This window comes from Chelonia mydas, chromosome 15 (assembly GCF_015237465.2).
Source record: "Chelonia mydas isolate rCheMyd1 chromosome 15, rCheMyd1.pri.v2, whole genome shotgun sequence".
In the NCBI taxonomy this organism is placed as follows: domain Eukaryota; kingdom Metazoa; phylum Chordata; order Testudines; family Cheloniidae; genus Chelonia; species Chelonia mydas.
Genome location: NC_057856.1, coordinates 1,946,817 through 1,969,089, shown reverse-complemented (window position 1 = coordinate 1,969,089; position 22,273 = coordinate 1,946,817). Strand labels below are relative to the sequence as shown.

At 53.9% G+C, this 22,273-nt stretch overlaps 1 protein-coding gene across 7 annotated transcripts in view; it reads right to left on the bottom strand.

The window, feature by feature from the left end:
- LOC114022142 overlaps positions 1 to 22,273 on the bottom strand; it is a 95,378-nt gene that overhangs the window by 24,738 nt on the left and 48,367 nt on the right. For 5 of the 7 annotated variants that reach the window (XM_037879081.2, XM_043529902.1, XM_043529899.1 and 2 more), the window contains 3 exons: positions 17,106 to 17,296; positions 16,211 to 16,408; positions 8,018 to 8,182 (listed from right to left, as the gene is read on the bottom strand). In XM_037879081.2, the coding sequence (XP_037735009.1) occupies positions 8,018 to 8,182; positions 16,211 to 16,408; positions 17,106 to 17,296 (554 nt within the window). The remainder of the gene's footprint in view (positions 1 to 8,017; positions 8,183 to 16,210; positions 16,409 to 17,105; positions 17,297 to 22,273) is intronic. The other 2 variants (XM_043529901.1, XM_043529900.1) reach the window with 2 other exon arrangements.

The window sequence follows — 22,273 nt, the reverse complement described above, 5'->3', positions numbered from 1 at the left end:
GAAGGCTTTGGATTCTTTGACCATGGGATGGTGTTCCAAGAAGGAGAAGTGCTAGGCAGAGATGGGCTCCACCTAACGAAGAGAGGGAAGAGCATCTTCGCAAGCAGGCTGGCTAACCTAGTGAGGAGGGCTTTAAACTAGGTTCACCGCGGGAAGGAGACCAAGGCCCTGAAGTAAATGGGGAAATGGGATACCAGGAGGAAGCACAAGCAGGAGAGCGCAAGAAGGGAGGACTCCTGCCTCATACTGAGAAAGCGGGATGATCAGCAAGTTATCTTAAGAGCCTATACACCAGTGGTCCCCAACCTTTCTGTGGCCAAGAGCACATTGATGCCTTCAGAAGAGTGTGGCGGGCGGCAACGTTTCTCGGCGACATTTCGGTGGCGACGCTTCTCCGGTGGCCGCACTCCTCGCGGCATTTCGGTGGCGGCTTCTCCGCCGGAATCGCTCATCGGTGGCATGTCCTCTGGCGGATTCACTCCTCTCCTCTTCATTCCTTGGCACCAGCGGGCACACATAAATGTCCCGGCGGGTGCCATGGCGCCCACAGGCATCACGTTGTGGACCGCTGCTATACACAAATGCAAGAGGCCTGGGAAAAAAGCAGGGAGAACTGGAAGTCCTGGCAAAGTCAAGGAATTATGATGTGATTGGAACAACAGAGACTTGGTGGGATAACTCACATGACTGGAGTACTGTCATGGATGGATATAAACTGTTCAGGAAGGACAGGTAGGGCAGAAAAGGTGGGGGACTTGCACTGTATGTAAGAGAGCAGTATGACTGCTCAGAGCTCCGGTATGAAACTGCAGAAAAACCTGAGAGTCTCTGGATTAAGTTTAGAAGTGTGAGCAGCAAGGGTGATGTTGTGGTGGGAGTCTGCTACAGACCACCAAACCAGGGGGATGAGGTGGATGAGGCTTTCTTCAGACAACTAACAGAAGTTACTAGATGACAGGCCCTGGTTCTCATGGGGGACTAGACTGTTTTCAGTGGTAGCAGATGACAGAACAAGGAGTAATGGTCTCAAGTTGCAGTGGGGGAGGTTTAGGTTGGATATTAGGAAAAACTTTTTCACTAAGAGGGGAGTGAAGCACTGGAATGAGTTACCTAGGGAGATGGTGGAATCTCCTCCCCTAGAGGTTTTTAAGATCAGGCTTGACAAAGCCCTGGCTGGGATGATTTAGTTGGGGATTGGTCCTGCTTTGAGCAGGGAGTTGGACTAGATGACCTCCTGAGGTCCCTTCCAACCCTGATATTCTATGATTCTATGATTCTAGATCCATCCTCTTTGGAACCCCCTTTCAGGTAGTTGAAAGCAGCTATCAAATCCCACCTCGTTCTTCTCTTCTGCAGACTAAATAATCCCAGTTCCCTCAGCCTCTCCTCATAAGTCATGTGCCCCAGCCCCCTAATCATTTTTGTTGCCCTCCGCTGGATGCTTTCCAATTTTTCCACATCCTTGTAGTGTGGGGCCCAAAACTGGACACAGTACTCCAGATGAGGCCTCACCAATGCCAAATAGAGGGGACTGATCACATCCCTCGATCTGCTGGCAATGCCCCTACTTATACAGCCCAAAATGCTGTTAGCCTTCTTGGCAACAAGGGCACACTGTTGACTCATATCCAGCTTCTCATCCACTGTAACCCCTTGGTCCTTTTCTGCAGAACTGCTGCCCTAGCCACTCGGTCCTTAGTCTGTAGCGGTGCATGGGATTCTTCCGTCCTAAGTGCAGGACTCTGCACTTGTCCTTGTTGAAGCTCATCAGATTTCTTTTGGCCCAATCCTCTAATTTGTTTAGGGCCCTCTGTATCCTATCCCTACCCTCCAGCGTATCTACCTCTCCTCCCAGTTTAGTGTCATCTGCAAACTTGCTGAGGATACAATCCACGCCAACCTCCAGATCATTAATGAAGATTTTGAACAAAACCAGTCCCAGGACCGACCCTTGGGGCACTCTGCTTGATACCGACTGCAAACTAGACATGGAGCCATTGATCACTACCCATTGAGCCCGATGATCTAGCCAGCTTTCTATCCACCTTATAGTCCATTCGTCGAGCCCATACTTTAACTGGCTGGCAAGAATACTGTGGGAGACCGTATCAAAAGCTTTGCTAAAGTCAAGGAATAACACATCCACTACTTTCCCCTCATGCACAGAGCCAGTTATCTCATCATAGAAGGCAATTAGATTAGTCAGGCATGACTTTCCCTTGGTGAATCCATGCTGACTGTTCCTGATCACTTTCCTCTCCTCTAAGTGCTTCAGAATTGATTCCTTGAGGACACGCTCCATGATTTTTCCAGGGACTGAGGTGAGGCTGACTGGCCTGTAATTCCCCGGATCCTCCTTCTTCTCTTTTTTAAAGATGGGCACTACATTAGCCTTTTTCCAGTCATCCGGGACCTCCCCAGATCGCCATGAGTTTTCAAAGATTTTGGACAATGGCTCTGCAATCACATCCGCCAACTCATTTTGCACCCTCGGATGCAGCACATCCAGCCCCATGGACTTGTGCTCGTCCAGCTTTTCTAAATAGACCTGAACCACTTCTTTCTCCACAGAGGGCTGGTCACCTCCTCCCCATGCTGTGCTGCCCAGTGCAGTAGTGTGGGAGCTGACCTTGTTCGTGAAGACAGAGGCAAAAAAAGCATGGAGTACATTAGCTTTTCCCACATCCTCTGTCACTAGGTTGCCTCCCTCATTCAGTAAGGGGCCCACACTTTCCTTGACTTTCTTCTTGTTGCTAACATACCTGAAGAAACCCTTCTTGTTACTCTGAACATCTCTTGCTAGCTGCACCTCCAAGTATGATTTGGCCTTCCTGATTTCACTCAGGAAAAAAGAGCTGTAACCTTGGGAGTTTACTACAAGTCTGGAGTGGCCAGTATTAATTGTTAGAATCTTTGCGGGCCCCCACCTTCCGCGGAGTGCCAGAGAGGGGAATCAGCCTTGACAGGGGTGAACCGTGCCAGGTACATGCCCATTCTCATGACTTCATGAAGGAGCTGCCAACCGATATCCCCAGGGGGCTGTGGGACTAGGATGGAATAGAGGTTGACCCACTAGGATTCCTCACCCTCTACAGGTGGTAGATCGTCCTGCCACTTGGTATCAGGGCGGGACACAAGGGTGAGGAAGTGATACATGTGGAGTACAAGCGTGTAAAGTTGGTCCAGTGGCACGGTTCAGAAGCGAACCAGCTGCAAGGCACGCAGCCAGCTTGGGTTATGGAAGGGAGAGGACTGGGCGTGGGGTCTCACGGGACAGGGGCCTGATGAAAATATCCGGAGGGCCGGGGGTGAGGGGTGGGAGGGGAGCACCCTCTCCCAGGACCCACTCAAGGAAAACCCAAGAGGTGAGCGACAAGGCATCCCCCACGTCCTCGTGTACGTGCAGTGGGGTCTGAAGGGTGGAGAGCCTCATGCACCAACCAAGCAGTCGGGGATCCACCCAGTCCCCCCATCATAGTCCAGGAGATCTCAGATTCTGGTGGTTTCTGCCAGGACCAGCCTCCGTCGCACAGAGGGGGACTCTGCCACCTGCACACCTAGGTTGGGATTGTGTAGCGGGGCTCCGTGAGAAGGTCCGCCCCCTCGGTGGCCACAACAGACTTGGTTGCCGAGAACAGCTTCCAGGTCCGGAGTAGGTCCTGGTAGAAGGTCGGCAGCTTGGAGAGGTCTCGGAAGACCCCTCAGGTGGAGAAAAAAGAGCTGCCAGTTGTATCGGAGCCCTCGGAGGCGGCAGAGGAAGGCGTGCACCAATGTGCTCCTCGCCGGAGTACCTGCACCATAAAGGAGTCTCTGCAGGGCCTGGAGGCAGAAGATATGGACCTGGCTGCGGGAGGCAGACCAGGCCCTGTCCTCCCTCTTCCAAGGGAAGACTCAGAACCCTGCAGAGACCCAGTGCAGCCCCGGTCAGAAGAACTCCAGAGTTACCCTCTTCAGCCATGCCAGGATCCCTGGGCTGGGTTCAGGGTGTTGAGCCGGTGCCAGAGCATGGACAGGACTAGTTGGTTCAGCACCAATGCCCTCCCCCGCAGGGAGAGGCACCAGAGGAGTCCTGTCCATCTCCACAGCCACTCACCCACCCTGGCCACCAAATCCTGCAGTTCTCTGGCAGAGAAGGATGCATGGCGGAAAGGTAAACGCCGAGATAGAGCAGCGACCTGCGCTTCACCGAATGGCTTGAAGTGCGGGTGGGAGGGAGCTCATCTGCCACCCTGCCCCGACCATCAGGCCAGAGCTCTTGACCTAGTTGACCCGGGTGGAGGAGACCACCAAGTAGATCGCCTGGCAGACCTCCACCTACATCAGGTTGCCCGGGTCCTGGACCACAGGAAGCACATCATTGGCATACGCTGACAGGACCAGCCGCAACTCTGGCTCTCAAAGCACCAACCCCATCAACCTCCAAAGGAGGAGACAGAGGAAGGGCTTGATTGCCAGAGTATACAGCTGGCCTGACTACAGACACCCCTGACGTAACCCTCAGCCGAAGCTGACCAGCTTGGTCAGGGTCCAGTTGAGCTTGACCAAGGACTCCGCAGAGGCGTACAGCACCTGGAGAAAACCCACGAATTGGGGCCCGAAGCCAAATGCCCGCAGAGTGCACAGAAGATACCCATGGTCCATCCTGTTGAACACCTTCTCCTGGTCCAGGGACAGGAGGGTGAATGACAGACCATCCCTATACACGAGCTCCAAGAGGTCCCGGACCAAGTACAAATTATCGAATATGGTGTGGCCTGGGACGGCGTAGGTCTGGTCAGGATGGACCACATCCACAAGCACGGACCCCAGACGCAGCGAGATGGCCTTCACTACGACTTTGTAGTCTGTGCTGAAAAACGAGATGGGACACCAGTTCCGAAGGTTGCGGTGGTCCCCTTCTTGGGTAGGAAGGTGAGCACAGCTCACCTGCACGACAGAGGGAGGACCACACTCCCCAAGGACTCAGCCCAGACGGTGACAAGGTACGGGCCGAGGACATCCCACAACACATGGTAGAACTCCATGGTCAGCCCGTCCAGGGCCGGAGATTTATTGGTGGGCATGAGACAGAGGGCTTCCAAGAACTCGGCCAGAGTGAGAGGTAGCTCCAGCCGGTCCCAGTCGCCACACTGACCATTGGAAGTTTGTTCCAGAGTACCCTACAAGCGTTGGTGTTGGTCAGATCCTGGGAGAAGAGGTTAGCGTAGAAGGCCCTGGCCCTTCCACGCATCTTCTCGGGTCTGTGAGTGGGGGTACCAACCTCTGCCAAAAGGCAGGTGACCTGCTTTTTAATCTCCCTCTTTTTCTCCAGGGCATAGAAGAAGCGGGAGCTGCGATCCATCTCCTGAAGGATGATGGATGTGTGATCGAACCAACGCGCCCTGGGCCCAATGGTTCTCCAGGGCCCAGGGCTCTTCCCGCTTCTCCCGGCACGCTTCGCAGAGGGATGTATCCCCAGGGCTGGTGGCCAGACACCTCTCCACCTTCAAGACCTCCCGCTCCAACTGCTCTATCACCGCATGTCTCGGCCAGCTGGCACCCCGGGTGTAGTTGTGGCAGAAGAGCTGGGCGCGCACCTTCCCCACATACCACCACTGCTGGGCCGAAAGAAAGGTGCACCGCTGCCCCCGCCAGGCCAGCCAGAACTCCCAGAAGGATGCCACGAAGCCCACATCCTCCAGAAAACTATTGTTGAAATGCCAATAGGCCGGCCCCAGCCTCTCTGGAGTAAGAGGGGCCGTCAGGGACACCAAATGGTGGTCCAAGAACGGATCGGGCCGAACTCTGGAGGAGTGAGCCTGTGCTAAATGGAAACATGATAGATAAATGTGGTCCAGCCGGGAGTGGCACAACCCATTGACCTCCATAGGTAAAGGTGGTATTGTCAGCCAGGTAGTGGTTGCACCAGACGTCCACCAGGGAGTGATGGTCGACGATCTCCCTTAGGATGCCTGCGGCGGCCTGGCTGCTCTCGAGCCCAGAGCAAGCCCGGTCCTCAAGGGTGGTATTAAAATCCCTGCCCAGGACCAGGCACTCACGAGGATCCAAGGTGTTGAGGAAGGCAGACGCCTGCCAATAGAAATGCACCTGCTCCAGGCCTGAGTTTGGGGTGTAGACGTTGAACAAGTTCCACGTCAGCCCCTCCATACAGACCCAGAGGTGCAGCAGCCAACCAGGCATGACTTCAGCGACCTTCAGCACTTCGGGCCGTAGGTCAGGGGAGAACAGGATGGCCACCCCAGCAAATGAGTGCTGAGGGGCTAAAGTACACTCCATCCCCCAACTCCAGCCACCAACTAGCCTCAGTGGCTGGAGCGGTGTGGGTCTCCTACAGGAAAATCACAGAGTATCCTCCCTCCCAAAGAAAGGAGAGCACCTGGCACCTGTGGAGACCCACCCCAAAGCCCCGGGTGTTTAAGGTGGCAAAGATGGTTGGTTTCATAGTGAGGGCTGGGGAGGATCCTTGCAGGCAGGGGTGTCAGCAGGCCTCGCAACAATCCGTGACTGACCCCAAAAGCCAGCAGGGAGTCACAGAAGTTGCGGGCCCGCTGGTAGGCCATGATGTCTTGCCTCTCGGTCCCCCTCCCCTCCCCCAAAATGGCCTTCATGGTCCAGAGGACGAGGTGGAAGTCCCCGCAGCCCTGGAGAGCGAGCTGAACCTTACCCTTGAAACCACGGGTTTCCACCAGGAAGCGGAGCGGCTCAACCCACAGTGCAGCGAGGGACGGAGTCACGGACCTGCGATCGTCCTCTGGCTGGGCCCCTATGACGACCCCGCGGCCCACAGAGATGAGCAAACAGGGGGCAGACCCCCGGCACGGCACCTGTAGCGGTGGGGCCATGCAACCCGTCCCCATCCCCGGCAAGGGAGAGAGTGGTGGAGAGAAGAGAGCAGCCCCTAAAGGGTCAGGGAAGGGAGACACAAAAACCACCCCCTGAGGGTCGTCCGAACAAAGGGGAAATGAGACAACCCTGGGGTGGCAGCAGTATGGGAGGTAGAGGGGAAGAAGGTCGGCAACGTGTCAGAGGCAGGAGCGGGGCTGGGACCAGCAATGGGATCAGGAGCTGGGGAAGAAGTGGGGTAAGGATCCCCAGCAGCTAAGCTACAGGGGTGCGGCAACTCTCGATTGGAGTCAGGGGCTGAGGGGATGGGAAAGGGGCCATCAACGATGCCAGGCCCAGGCACTGCAATAAGCTCAGCACCCGCAACCAGGGCGTTGGGCATGGTGGCATCAGCAGTAGGGCCCCCAACTGGGGGGGGAGGCAACCGCTCCGCCTTAGAGTGGGAGCACCCAAGGGCTCGGACCCCGTCCACTCGGCACCACCCATCACCATCAGGTGTATAAATTATGGGAGTCTTTGAGTTGAGAATCTAACCATAGTTGGAAAATTTCTTATCAAGCAGCAGTCAAGCCCTGCCCCAAGGGCCAGAGCCCCTAGACTGCTGATTGCCCTGCCTTGCCCAGAGGGCTCAGGCCCCGAGACTCCTGCTTATTGCTAGGCCCTGCCCAAGGGGACAGGGCTACAGACTGGTGCTTTGCTAGTTCCGCAGCTAATTAACTTCGACCACTGTGACATAGTGAGACAGAGGGGCCTCCCGCTGAGCCTGAGGGGGGATGAGCACCAACGCATTACACAGCCACAGCAATAAACACAGTCCTATGCATGCTTGCCTCACCCTTTGACTAAAACTACTGCCCTGTATTTCCAAGCTCCCCATGTACAAGGCATGAAATGTGCATCCAGGCAGGCTCTGACTGCGTAGCGGTGGCACTTATATGGCACTGTGACTTCGTATCTGAGCACCAAACAATCCTTACCTCACAACCCTGCTCAGATCCATTTTTACAGATAGGGAATCAAGGCAGAGAGACTACGTGACTTTCCCTAGGTCACACATGGTGTCTGTGGTGGAGCAGAGACTTGAATCCAGGTCTCCCAAGGCCCAGCCTAGTACCCTAACCACTGGGCCATCCTTCCTCTGACTGTCCTGCTACAATTCCAGCTCCCTTCTTACCTGCCCTGCCACAGAATTGTCTCCTTCTTCAAAGATGATGTTGCCACTGTCTCCATCAGGGTCCATCAGCACCAGGGTCTGATGGGTGGGAAGGGATGAGGCGGAGGTGCTGAGCCCCGCCATCTCCTCTACTCCCAGCATGATCCTGCTGTTGAAACTGCTGTCCTTTGAAAAGAGAAGACAGAGTGAGACGCTGCCCTGGGAGTGTGCTAGGGACAGAATACGCACTCTGGGGACTCAGCACAAGGTGTACTGGCTTAAAGAGGATGTTCAAGAAGGAGGCTGATAAACTGGAGAGGGTTCCAAGAAGAGCTACAAGAATAATTAAAGGATTAGAAAACCTTCCTTATAGAGATAGATGCAAAGATCTCCATCTACTTAGTTTAATAAGGAGAAAGTTAAGGCGTGACTTGATCACAGTCTATAAATGCCTACATGGGGAACAAATATTTAATAACGGGCTCTTACTGAGAAAGCTCAAATGTGATCCAGTGGCTAGAAGTTGAAGCTAGACAAATTCAGATTGGAAATAAGGTGTAACTGTTTAACAGTGAGACTAATTAACCACTGGAACAATTTACCAATGATCATGGTGGATTCTCCATCACTGACCATTTTTAAATCAAGATTAGATGTTTTTCTAAACAATCTGCTTGAGGAATTATGTTGGGAGGTTTTGTGGCCTGTGTGATACAGAAGGTCAGACTAGATGATCACAATAGTCCCTTCTAGCTTGGAATCTATGAAGAAATTATGCACTCCAGGGAGATAGATAAATTGCTCCCTCTCATCCTTGCAGCCAGCAGGAACTCGACATTGCTCATATGCACAAAGATAGCTCTAAAGTTGGTTTTGTCTTGTGTTCTGAAGGCTCCGAGAATCATGCCCATTCTGATCTCGGCTGGCAGCGAGTTCCAGATACATGGCCCACCCTCCTGCATTAACTGATCTTGCTCTTGAGACTGACAGTCCCTGCTGTTTCAGCAGCTGTTGTGGGAAGCCATGATCTCACAAGGTGAGGTGAGTTCCCAGGTAACTCAGGCCAATCCCATGACAGGCTTTGAAGGGGTCGACCAAGATCTTGAATGTAATCGGGAGCCAGTGCAGAGCAGGGAGCAGCATCCCGCTGAGCTCTCTGAGGCCTGTGCTGCTGTATTCTGGAACAACTGCAGCTTTTTAAAAGTTGTCCCCTCCACACCTAGGGATAGAAAATTCCAGTAATCAAACTGGGGATTGGGAGCCTCACCGTCGCTATGTCTGAACCTGATGGGAGAGGGGAATGATCATCTTGCCACCCATAGCTGGAAGAGAGCTTTAATTATCTGTGTCTGTTTGGGTATCCAGGTGGCCATTGACTGTCTAGACAAGCAGAGGGCAGTTGGCCTCAAGGGAGGGTGGTGATAGAAAAATGGCAAGTTCTCTGAAATCCTTCCTGTCCCCACCAGCAGCATCTTGGTCTTTCAGGATTCAGTTTGAGACACTTCAGCTAGGTTTGGCTTTGTGTCTGATGGGAAGGTCATGTAGAAGCTGGGTGTTGCCTAGGTGTGGCTGGCACCTTAGTCTATGCCGTTGTAAGATGTACAGAAGTTAAAATATGCCTTGAAAATAGGCTGTTGACAACTTTTTGTCTGCCCTTTTAACTATCAGGTGGCAATCACTCTGTTTCCTTTTGGATCTAAAGGCAATGACAGTCAATAGGCCCATCCCAACAGGTGAGACATCTTGTCTGGGGACATGGGCAGCGGATATAGTAGACCAGGAGACGCTAAGCCTCCCCAAACAGCCAGGCCATGGCCCCACCCACACTGCTCCTCTTCCTGCCCTCACTCAACCTCTCCCTCAAAGCCAGCAGGGGCTAGGGACTTGGGGTGGCTGGGGCGGTGGGCTGGGGCTCAGGCTGGCCGGGGCGGAAATGGGTGGGCTTGGGCTGGCTGGGGAGAGCCGGCCACTGGCCTGGGACTCAGAGCAGCTAGGGTGGGCCAGCCAGGGCAGCTGGGATGGGTTGGCCAGCGTCCTGGGACTTGGGGTGGCTGGGGCAGGCAGGCCAGTGCTTGGGCTGACTGATGGCCTGGTGCTTGGGGTGAAGGGGGCAGGGCGGCTGGTGGTCTGGGGCAGCCAGTGGGCTGGGACTCAGGCCAGCCAGTGGACCAGGACTTGAGGCTCCGGTGGATGAGAGGGGCAGGTAGGGGCAGGGCCTCGGGTGGAAGTGACGGGTCTGGGGGCTAGCCTCCCCAAATGGGGGAGGGGAGAGGGGTTCATGTACCACCCATGTCTGGCCCTGGGGAGCATTAATTAAGCTATAGCAATTCCCAAAAAGGGAAAGCACTGCTGCTTGATAAGAAATTTTTCAACTATGGTTAGGTTCTCAAATCAAAGACTCCCATAATTTATTTATGGAGGAAATCCCCTTCTCTCAGTCTAGCTAAGGAGAGCCCCTGCCAGGTGACAAACAAGAGTAACTGAGCTCTTTTCCTATGCAGAGTGCCCTAAGGCTATTGTCTCCTATATGTTAATTAAGAATCACAGGAGAGAAATACAAAATGTAGGTTTTAAACCAGTTAGAAATAGCTTGGCTGGTGACCCAAAAACCTGAAAATTCCATAGGTCAAACTTCCTGATTTTTATATATATACATAGATATTCACCCCAACTTATAAATTTGCACATTTGTTTGCCTATGAACCAGGTATACATCTCTCTGTGTGTAAGGGGACTGTTGGCCCCTTACTAAAACTCTGTGGGGTTTTTGGTTGCTAGCTCCTGGTACCAAAAGAAAGGGGCAGGGTCGATTGGAAATCAGGACCCTGGGGACTGACAGTCCCAGGGGCAATGGAGAGAGGCCAATGCTCCAGGTCAGCCTGATTGACAGGGTAGGCAGGCTAATGAGGGAGTCAGGAGACCAGGGGGTCCCATCCTCTGTGTGAGCTGGAACTGGGGCCAGAGTGGGGCCGAGATAAGGGAGCAGGGGCCTGAGCTGAGCTGGGGAGCAGAGTCATGCCAGCCAGAGAGAACCAGAGAAGCAGCCCAGGGAGCAGGTCAGTGCTGGGAGCAGAGCTGCAGCAACCAGAGCCAGAGGGGCCAGAGAAGCAGCCCAGGGGGCTGGAGGCAGAGCAGCATCAGTGCTGGGGCTGGAGCCAGGTGCGGTGAGCAGCTGGGGAGAGCGAGGGGGACCCTGGGCAGCGGGCCCAGCGCAGGGAGACACCCCAACCAAGAGGTCCTGCAGGCCAGACTTGGAGGGGGATCATAACCCCAAAGTGGGGGCCGACACTGGGAAGAAGGATCCTGCCACCTTGAGCTTGAGGGCGTGTGGCCACCACCAGAGCAAGTGTCCAACTCAGAGCATCCCTGCAGCACAGCCAGGGCCTGGGAGGGAGGCCTGGGACTTGTGAGAAACAGACTGTGAATTGCCCAGACATTCCAGCTGGTTGTGACGTCCCCGTGCCAAAGAACGGGGTTACATGTTTTCCTTTAACCTTTCCCATTGTTTCCTTATTTTTTAAATTGGTTGCTGTTTCATAAATTGTATTTGCTTGAATTTTATGCAATGATCAGTGGGTCAGGGAAGCATCCAGAGCGGAAAGACCAACCTGGAATGGGGACACCCTAACCCCTGTCCTAAGTGGCCACGACAATGTTGGGGGTCAAGCCCGAAAGGGAATCCTGGGCCCAGCCTTGTCGGGGTTACAAGGGCTCTGCCACACAGAAGAGTGGAAGGGGAGCCCTCAAGGTCAGGAAGGCCTCTGGGTAAAGGAAGTGGGAGCGAGGACTCGGATCCTTTTGCTAGCCCATTCCACCAGGGTAGCGTATAAGCCAGGAAAGTTCCCCACAATAGTGGGATCTGTCCCCCACTTACATATGTAAATAATCTCTCTTGTTCCTAATGTATATGACAAGCTTTGAAAGGCATGAAATGAAGAGTATTACATATAACCAGAGAACGTACAGATCATGTCCACGAGATTTAGAAGACTCTAAGATATTTTGTTTTCCTGGTAAATGATTGCACCCTAGCAGTCATAAGAATTATTGAAAGACATATTCACTTAACCAGGGTAAAACTTTGGAATATTAAAATAAATTGCTTAAAAGGGGGGGATACCAAATCAATACTTGGGGCAAATTATGAAATACAATCCATGAAATGAGCAAACCTTGGACTAAACGAAGCATCAAAGAAATTTCTTATACACTCTCGCTCTCTACTGGATATCAACAGAAGCAGCAGAGAAAGAAACTCAAAGCTGAAAGCTGAGAGCAATATGGCAAATGGCCAACGGAAATCAGAGGGCTGCCCATTCCACCAAGCCCTGAAATCAGGATATAGAAAACTGAGGTCACCATGTGGGACCCCAAAGTTGGTTGAACGCACAAAGAAGCTGCAGGATCCCCAATGCGACGGACATCTGGACCAGCTGCGTGGAAAGGACTCTCCCCCATACTAGGGTTAAGAGAATAAGAAGTGGTGAGATTTCATTTCAAAGACTGTATTTCCCCTTCTGTTCTGTAACATAAATAATTGTAGGTTATCTTGTTTAAGTCTACACTCTCTAGTGAGACACCAGGTAACCATAAGTTTTATTTTAACTATCTGCATTCCCTCATTTATAGGTCCAAACAAATTGGCGTAAGAGAGATTTGAACCATAACTTCAAGCAATTGCTTTTGATAGTCTAAATTTGTTTCTTTTGGACCAGTGTGCTCCCATAGCACGGACTGTACTCTTAAAAGTGTCTTAACGACAAGCATATCATTATTCTTTGGAGAAATACTAGCAGGGTGATAAATGTGTTAGGTACAAAAAAATGTTCATAAGTACCTGTAAGAAGAAATCTTGGTGATTTGCATGTTCCTTAGTGCACCGGCTGAGCCTCAACCCTAGGGTTTGACACCTGCTGGCGAGACTGTATTGGTGTCTGTGCAGTAGGTACCTACATCGCTGTGTCTACACTTGGTTGGTAAACAGCTGATTGTATATTGGGGTTCTGGGTGAAATAATAACTTGTTGATTAGTTAAAAGTAACCAAGTGTCCTGATTTGAGAAATACTGTTTAAGTTAAAAGCTGGCCTGAAAAGAACCTAGCATTAAATTAGAAAGCTAACACTCCTTAGCATCATTGAAAAGAGGCTATCCTATTAGACTTCATTTAACAATAGGTATAACACTTATGCAGTAGGCAAATCTAGGTTGTTAAATTTCAGCTTTAAAATCTAAGTGGCACCTCGGCAAATTTCCAAAATTGACCCCCTTTCACATAGACACTGTTTCACAATCTCCCCCAGTGGTTCCATACAGATATGGACCAGGTTGGGGAAAGGGTTGGATTCCTTCTGGGACACCACAGTCCAGGGCTCTGGAGTTGGAGGAGCAGGTGTCCAGCAAAACACTCCGGGTGCAGCTTGAGAATGATTGAAGCCACCGCAGCATGAATCCACAACTCCCTGCCATGTGTTTGAGGATGGACAGAAGGACTCCATTGTCAGCTGTATCAAACACTTGAGAGAGGCCCAGCAAAGGCAATATGGGTGTACTGTCCCATCCATGGTCAAGAGACGTTACTTAGGCTGAAGTCTGAATGGTTCAGGATATTGGCAGCCTCTAGATGCAGGTGGAGATGACCTGTGGTGTGTTTTTCAGTTAGCTTGCTCAGGAATGGGAGGGGAGTTCACAGAGCTGGAAGAGACCTCAGGAGGTCATCTAGTCCAACCCCTGCTCAAAGCAGGACCAATCGCCAATTTTTGCCCCAGATCCCTAAATGGCCTCCTCAAGGATTGAACTCACAACCCTGGGTTTAGCAGGCCAATGCTCAAACCACTGAGCTATCCCTCCCCCAGGATACCAGGCTATCGTTGGAGAAGTTGGTTTTGCTGCGTGCTGGTTTCTCAAGTGTTGCTGACTTATGGGCCACTTTGGGGTGCGTGGTAGATTTCCCTCCTCAAGGGACGTGTTGACAGTCTCCTTTGTAGGGATCACGATACTCTTGGATCTTTCATTAGCCAAGCAGGGCCTAGGTCAGAGTTGGCGGCTCAGTTTCCGGCAGTGCTTTTAGGACTTCCTGACTCTGATATCTTGTACTAGTCCCAGCTGGACAATTGTCTATGTTACAACCACTGTCACTTCATTTGGCAGAACTGCCTATTGTTCAGGTGTGACCCAGGACTGGAATAGCACGGGTACTGCAGGTGAGGATCGAGGTGCACTGGCAGAACTTTGGGGAGCAGTCTTGCACACCTATTATCTGCATTATACCTGGCTTTAGCTAGAGCCTTTAGTCCTCTCAATTTCTTGGGTACTAAAGCTCCGCAAACTCATCCACATTAACAGGCACATCACTTTTGAGGCCAATTGTAACCAGTCTCCCATATACAAAGGCTCCCCGGGGTGCCTCTGGGGCATTCAGTATCTGTGTTCCTGCACTCTTCACCAAGTGTCCCACACACTTGAGCTGCAGAAGCTACCCCCCCTGCTGGCGTAAGTGAAGCCAGTCTCAAATCCTCAGCTTCTTTGCACAGCCTTGGCAATGCATCGCCCTAACAGGAAGTAAAGCACTGGCAGCTCCTCCCAGCACGGGCAGCTCCTTCTCTGTGGGACTGAGTCTGCTTATGGTGCAATTCATTGCCACACCAACAGAAAAAGAACGGTCTGACATCACAATGCCCTGTCTGTCAAGGGAACTCGGGGACTTAAGCTCCCTGCAGCGGAGCAAAGAGGTTATAAACCAGGTATACGAGCCACATACTCATAGACTCATAGATATTACGGTCAGAAGGGACCATTATGATCATCTAGTCTGACCTCCTGCACAATGCAGGCCACAGAATCTCACCCACCCACTCCTGCAATAAACCTCTCACCTATGTCTGAGCTATTGAAGTCCTCAAATCATGGTTTAAAGACTTCAAGGTGCAGAGAATTCTCCAGCAAGTGACCCGTGCTCCATGCTGCAGAGGAAGGCGAAAAACCCCAGGGTCTCTTCCAATCTGCCCTGGAGGAAAATTCCTTCCAGGCCCCAAATATGGCGATCAGCTGAACCCTGAGCATGTGGGCAAGATTCACCAGCCAGATACCCAGGAAAGAATTCTCAGTAGTAACTCAGATCCCACCGCATCTAACATCCCATCACAGGCCATTGGGCCTATTTATCATGAATAGTTAAAGATCAATTAATTGCCAAAATCATGTTATCCCATCATGCCATCTCCTCCATAAACTTATCAAGTTTAATCCTGAAGCCAGATAGGTCTTTTGCCCCCACTGCTTCCCTTGGAAGGCTGTTCCAGAACTTCACTCCTCTGATGGTTAGAAACCTTCGTCTAATTTCAAGTCTAAACTTCCTGATGGCCAGTTTATACCCATTTGTTCTTGTGTCCACATTGGTACTGAGCTTAAATAATTCCTCTCCCTCTCTGGTATTTATCCCTCTGATATATTTATAGAGAGCAATCATAGCTCCCCTCAGCCTTCTTTTGGTTAGGCTAAACAAGGCAGTACCTGCATTACAGATTACACTGGCTCCCCATTGAGCTTCAGATCCAGTTCCAGGCCCTCGTCCTCATCTACCAAGCCCTTGAAAGGGTCGGACCCAGCTAAACAAGGGACCACCTCTCCCCCCACACTACTTCAAGGATCAGCACAAACCACATAGGCTGGGGCTCGCTGGAGATGGAGGCAGAGCCATCCCTGTGAAGAGGATTTCCCTGCCGCAGGGAATCAGGCTCAGTTCACATCCCTCTTGCAACAGACCTGTGTGTGCACGTTGCCTTTCCTCAGTAGAGGCAGCAGCATTCGGGCCGCGGAGCAGAGCCAGCTGTCCTGCCAGGACAACGCTGAAGCAGAACTGCTTGTATTTGGTGCCTAGATCCCATGGTCACCAGAGCCAGAAAGTTTGAGGAGACACACATGTACGAGACACAGGCAGTGGGAGACACTGTTTGCCTCTGCAGCCGGATGGTAGAAAGTTCTGTGCTCAGCAGCGTGGCTGGGGGAGGAGAAATGGCACGGAACACACATAAGGAGATCAGCATGAAAGCCATCTACCGTCCTCCACCCCAGCCTTGTTTTCACCAGAAGGTGTAGCAGGACTGTGTTCCCAGGCTTGATCAAGTCTCAGTGCCTTGTGCATGGTCTGTTATTGCCCCATGCCTGGCCTGTGACCGTTCGCTCTGAGAGAGTCCCCACCGCGTAACAAAACGTACCTTGGCAGGGTTGCCCGAGAGGCTTTCTGTCCCCTTGTCGGTGGTGAAGACAGGAGATCCTGATGCCAGGACGGTCTGGGCCAGCACCGAGCCTATGGCCATCACATCAATGCTGGCTCCGGTGGACACATGGAGGCTACCATAGGCCTTGGGGTGGGCTTCGGCGCTGTGCTGGTAATACTGGCGGCTATTGACATCCTGCATGGAGGCAGAGGCCGTGACAAACATTCATCGAGGTGAAAGCTGCCTATGCCTCCTGCAGCCACCTGTCAGGGGGAGACGGGGGGAGCTGGGGTGGCTGTCACAGCTGCATTAGCTCAACAGTAGGAGAGTTAAAAAACACACAAGACCCAGTGAAGTCAGGCTTATTAGTTCATTTAGTCCAGTGGCTGTGAAGCTGTGATGACCACCCGGGGGTCTTCAAGAGGCTTGAACCTGAGACCTGCAGTTAAACCATCTTTGATAGCTTCCACTGTTAACAGCCCTTAGCAGCAGCAGATAATGTTACAGTGTAGACAGGGCTTGTTTTCCAGGGAGGTTTGCACACCTATAGCTACTGAGGGGTTTGGATTCTCACTGAGGCTGCTGCCTGCACAGCAATCCCTGCATTCTACCCACACAGATGGCTCTGAGAATATGTTTCCGGCGGGGGTTTCACGTCAGCACTGTGCAGGGGGGAGCAAGGGCCACCAGCCCCTTTCCTTGAGGAGGAAACAGAGACACAGCAAGGGGAAGGGACTTACACAGGCCAGCCGGGGAGTCAGTGGCAGAGCTGGGAAAGAGCCCAGTCTAGTGCCCTATCCACTGAACTATCCCCCTGCAGACCCCCACCCCTCTGTTCCACCCTCAGAGCTCTCCCTGGATCCCTCATGCCATCTCACACACCAGTGCTCACCTGTGTGATCTGGATCTGGAAGGTGGTGTGGGGGTTCCGGAAGTGGGTCTTGTAGTGCTTCACCGCCTCGTCCCGCCGGTTGAAGCCATTGCGGCAGCGGTAGCAGTGCCAGTGCGCCCCTTTGAACTTCTTCTCCCCTTTGATCGTGCCCACAATCTCGCAGTGGTTGCAGCATCGCAGGATCTTCAGTCCTGGCAACGGCAAAGCCCCAGTGGGGATCGAAGGGTTTTCAACAGGCTCTGCTACAAGCATGTCCCACCAGGCAGGTGCTCAGGGCCTGGAGATGGTGGAGAGGCTCCTCTTGCCTTCAGGCCTACATGCTGCATGTCAGGGAGGTTATCACTGAGAAGGGCTGAAGTTGTCACTTCCCGGAGTGGGGAGGAGAGGGAGACATCCCGCACTGGGGAAAGCATCTGCACATTTTCCATCGCAGCTAACACCAGCTCAGCACGGGGAGCCCTGCTATCAATGGGCTGGTGGCAGCACGGGGAGCCCTGCTATCAATGGGCTGGTGGCAGCACGGGGAGCCCTGCTATCAATGGGCTGGTGGCAGCACGGGGAGCCCTGCTATCAATGGGCTGGCGGCAGCACGGGGAGCTCAGCTATCAATGGGCTGGTGGCAGCATGGGGAGCCCTGCTATCAATGGGCTGGCGGCAGCACGGGGAGCCCTGCTATTAACGGGCTGGCGGCAGCACGGGGAACCCTGCTATCAATGGGCTGGTGGCAGCACGGGGAGCCCTGCTATCAATGGGCTGGTGGCAGCATGGGGAGCCCTGCTATCAATGGGCAGGCGGCAGCATAGGGAGCCCTGCTACAAACGGGCTGGTGGCAGCATGGGGAGCCCTGCTATCAATGGGCTGGTGGCAGCACGGGGAGCCCTGCTATCAATGGGCTGGCGACAGCATGGGGAGCCCTGCTACAAACGGGCTGGTGGCAGCATGGGGAGCCCAGCTATCAGTGGGCTGGCGGCAGCATGGGGAGCCCTGCTATCAATGGGCTGGTGGCAGCATGGGGAGCCCTGCTAGAAACGGGCTGGCGGCAGCATGGGGAGCCCTGCTAGAAACGGGCTGGCGGCAGCTCGGGGAGCCCAGCTATCAATGGGCTGGCGGCAGCACGGGGAGCCCAGCTATCAATGGGCTGGCGGCAGCACGGGGAGCCCTGCTATCAATGGGCTGGCGGCAGCATGGGGAGCCCTGCTACAAACGGGCTGGCGGCAGCATGGGGAGCCCTGCTATCAATGGGCTGGTGGCAGCATGGGGAGCCCTGCTATCAGTGGGCTGGCGGCAGCATGGGGAGCCCTGCTATCAATGGGCTGGCGGCAGCATGGGGAGCCCTGCTACAAACGGGCTGGCGGCAGCATGGGGAGCCCTGCTATCAATGGGCTGGTGGCAGCATGGGGAGCCCTGCTATTAGTGGGCTGGCGGCAGCATGGGGAGCCCAGCTATCAATGGGCTGGTGGCAGCACGGGGAGCCCTGCTATCAATGGGCTGGTGGCAGCACGGGGAGCCCAGCTATCAATGGGCTGGTGGCAGCATGGGGAGCCCTGCTATCAATGGGCTGGTGGCAACACGGGGAGCCCTGCTATCAGTGGGCTGGCGGCAGCATGGGGAGCCCTGCTATCAATGGGCTGGTGGCAGCATGGGGAGCCCTGCTAGAAACGGGCTGGCGGCAGCATGGGGAGCCCTGCTATCAATGGGCTGGCGGCAGCACGGGGAGCCCAGCTATCAATGGGCTGGCGGCAGCACGGGGAACCCTGCTACAAACGGGCTGGCGGCAGCACGGGGAGCCCTGCTATCAATGGGCTGGTGGGAGCATGGGGAGCCCTGCTATCAATGGGCTGGTGTTAGCATGGGGAGCCCTGCTACAAACGGGCTGGCGGCAGCATGGGGAGCCCTGCTATCAATGGGCTGGCGGCAGCTGTTAGGATATAGATATTCAGGCCTGTCTGTAAAGGCCTATACTCTAAGAATGTAGGTGTATTCTTATCACTTGGCTAGTTATAGAGGTACAAAAGAGAATCAAAATCACTGTCTGCCGGTGTAAGGGCCTTCTCTTACTGTGACAGTCTGAGGCCATGTTCTTAGGCTAAGGCCTTTGGCTAAGCAACAGAGGCAGCCATAAGCTGGGAAGCGAACGGTCACATCCTCACATTCCAAACTAGTCACATTGAAATAAGGTGCTATTGGGCTGTTAGGAATACAATCCTGTCCTGATAGTGCCTATCACCTCCAGAGAAAGGGAAGTGCCTAGAAAATGTAAAAGGAAACTTAGTTCGATAGCATCCTGTCTGGCAAGAACACACTTATCAATAGCTGGGATGTGAAATCCTCACTTCTGTATTGTTTTGTCATTATAGTTCCCACTTTGCTATTGTTTGTCTGTATAATCTCTGTCTGGTTCTGTGATTGTTTCTGTCTGCTGTATAATTAATTTTGCTGGGTGTAAACTAATTAAGGTGGTGGGATATAATTGGGTACATAATCATGTTACAATATGTTAGGATTGGTTAGTTACATTTCAGTAAAATGATTGGTTAAGGTATAGCTAAGCAGAAGTCAAGTTTTACTATATAGTCTGCAGTCAATCAGGAAGTAGGGCGGTGGGGGTGGGCATGCGGGTGGGAGAAATGGGAACAGGGAATGGGGGTAAGGAAATTGGAATCATGTTTTGCTAAAAGGGGAAATGGGAACAGGGAATGGGGCTGGGGAAATTGGAATCATGTTTGGCTAAGGGCAGGAATGGGAACAGGGACACAGGTGTAAGGCTCTGTGGTGTCAGAGCTGGGAAGGAGGATACTAAGGAAGGAAACTGGAATCATGCTTGCTGGAAGTTCACCCCAATAAACATCGAATTGTTTGCACCTTTGGACTTCGGGTATTGTTGCTCTCTGTTCATGAGAGAAGGACCAGGGAAGTGAGTGGGTGAAGGAATAAGCCCCCTAACAGCAGCACGGGGAGCCCTGCTATCAATGGGCTGGCGGCAGCACGGGGAGCTCAGCTATCAATGGGCTGGCGGCAGCACGGGGAGCCCTGCTATCAATGGGCTGGTGGCAGCACGGGGAGCCCAGCTATCAGTGGGCTGGCGGCAGCATGGGGAGCCCAGCTATCAATGGGCTGGTGGCAGCACAGGGAGCCCTGCTATCAATGGGCTGGCGGCAGCACGGGGAGCTCAGCTATCAATGGGCTGGCGGCAGCATGGGGAGCCCTGCTATCAATGGGCTGGTGGCAGCACGGGGAGCCCAGCTATCAATGGGCTGGCGGCAGCACGGGGAGCTCAGCTATCAATGGGCTGGCGGCAGCATGGGGAGCCCAGCTATCAGTGGGCTGGTGGCAGCACGGGGAGCCCTGCTATTAACGGGCTGGTGGCAGCACGGGGAGCCCTGCTATCAATGGGCTGGTGGCAGCACGGGGAGCCCAGCTATCAATGGGCTGGCGGCAGCACGGGGAGCCCTGCTATTAACGGGCTGGCGGCAGCACGGGGAGCTCAGCTATCAATGGGCTGGTGGCAGCACGGGGAGCCCAGCTATCAGTGGGCTGGCGGCAGCACGGGGAGCCCTGCTATTAACGGGCTGGTGGCAGCACGGGGAGCCCTGCTATCAATGGGCTGGTGGCAGCACGGGGAGCCCAGCTATCAATGGGCTGGCGGCAGCACGGGGAGCCCTGCTAGAAACGGGCTGGCGGCAGCACGGGGAGCCCTGCTATCAATGGGCTGGTGGCAGCATGGGGAGCCCTGCTATCAATGGGCTGGTGGCAGCACGGGGAGCCCAGCTATCAATGGGCTGGTGGCAGCACGGGGAGCCCTGCTATCAATGGGCTGGTGGCAGCACGGGGAGCCCAGCTATCAGTGGGCTGGCGGCAGCACGGGGAGCCCTGCTATTAACGGGCTGGTGGCAGCACGGGGAGCCCTGCTATCAATGGGCTGGTGGCAGCACGGGGAGCCCTGCTATCAATGGGCTGGTGGCAGCACGGGGAGCCCAGCTATCAATGGGCTGGTGGCAGCACGGGGAGCCCAGCTATCAATGGGCTGGTGGCAGCACGGGGAGCCCAGCTATCAGTGGGCTGGCGGCAGCACGGGGAGTCCTGCTATTAACGGGCTGGTGGCAGCACGGGGAGCCCTGCTATCAATGGGCTGGCGGCAGCACGGGGAGCCCAGCTATCAATGGGCTGGTGGCAGCATGGGGAGCCCTGCTATCAATGGGCTGGCGGCAGCACGGGGAGCCCTGCTATTAACGGGCTGGCGGCAGCACGGGGAGCCCTGCTATCAATGGGCTGGTGGCAGCACGGGGAGCCCTGCTATCAATGTGCTGGTGGCAGCATGGGGAGCCCTGCTATTAATGGGCTGGCGGCAGCATGGGGAGCCCTGCTATCAATGGGCTGGCGGCAGCACGGGGAGCCCAGCTATCAATGGGCTGGTGGCAGCACGGGGAGCCCTGCTATCAATGGGCTGGTGGCAGCACGGGGAGCCCAGCTATCAATGGGCTGGTGGCAGCACGGGGAGCCCAGCTATCAATGGGCTGGTGGCAGCACGGGGAGCCCAGCTATCAATGGGCTGGTGGCAGCACGGGGAGCCCTGCTATCAATGGGCAGGCGGCAGCACGGGGTGGTGGTAGCCACCTCTGTATTTTAACACTGTCACATAATCCTCCTTGCAGCAGGTCTAATCAATGTCGTGTTTTGGAGGCCTGTCTACACTGGGGTGACCAGAAGTCCCAATATTAGGTGCTTTGTCTTATATACACAACTATAACCTCTCCCCCCCACACTCCGAAACAAAAGTGTTCTGATTTTTCACACTTGCTATCTGGTCACCTACTCTACCCTTGGGCTCCTCATGGTGCTCACACTATCGGTGCTGCTCAACCGGCATGAGCAATGGTGGGAAATGCTGAGACCATGTGCTTAGCACAGACAGGGCCAGCACTGAATGTAGGGCTCCAAGAGATCCCCGGCCTCTGCAACACAGAAAGAAGGCTCTGCCATTATCATTTGCCAGGTGGGCCCCTCTTTATAGCAAAACCACCCCCCACACTTCCTCAGATCTATTAGTCATAAGAATGCTCAGGCCTGAGAAGCTACAGAATGAGCCAATTTTCAGGCTCTGAAGCTAAACTCTGACATGCTTGGCAATTGCAGGGCTAAGTCTGACCAGTAATATCACTCTTGCAGAT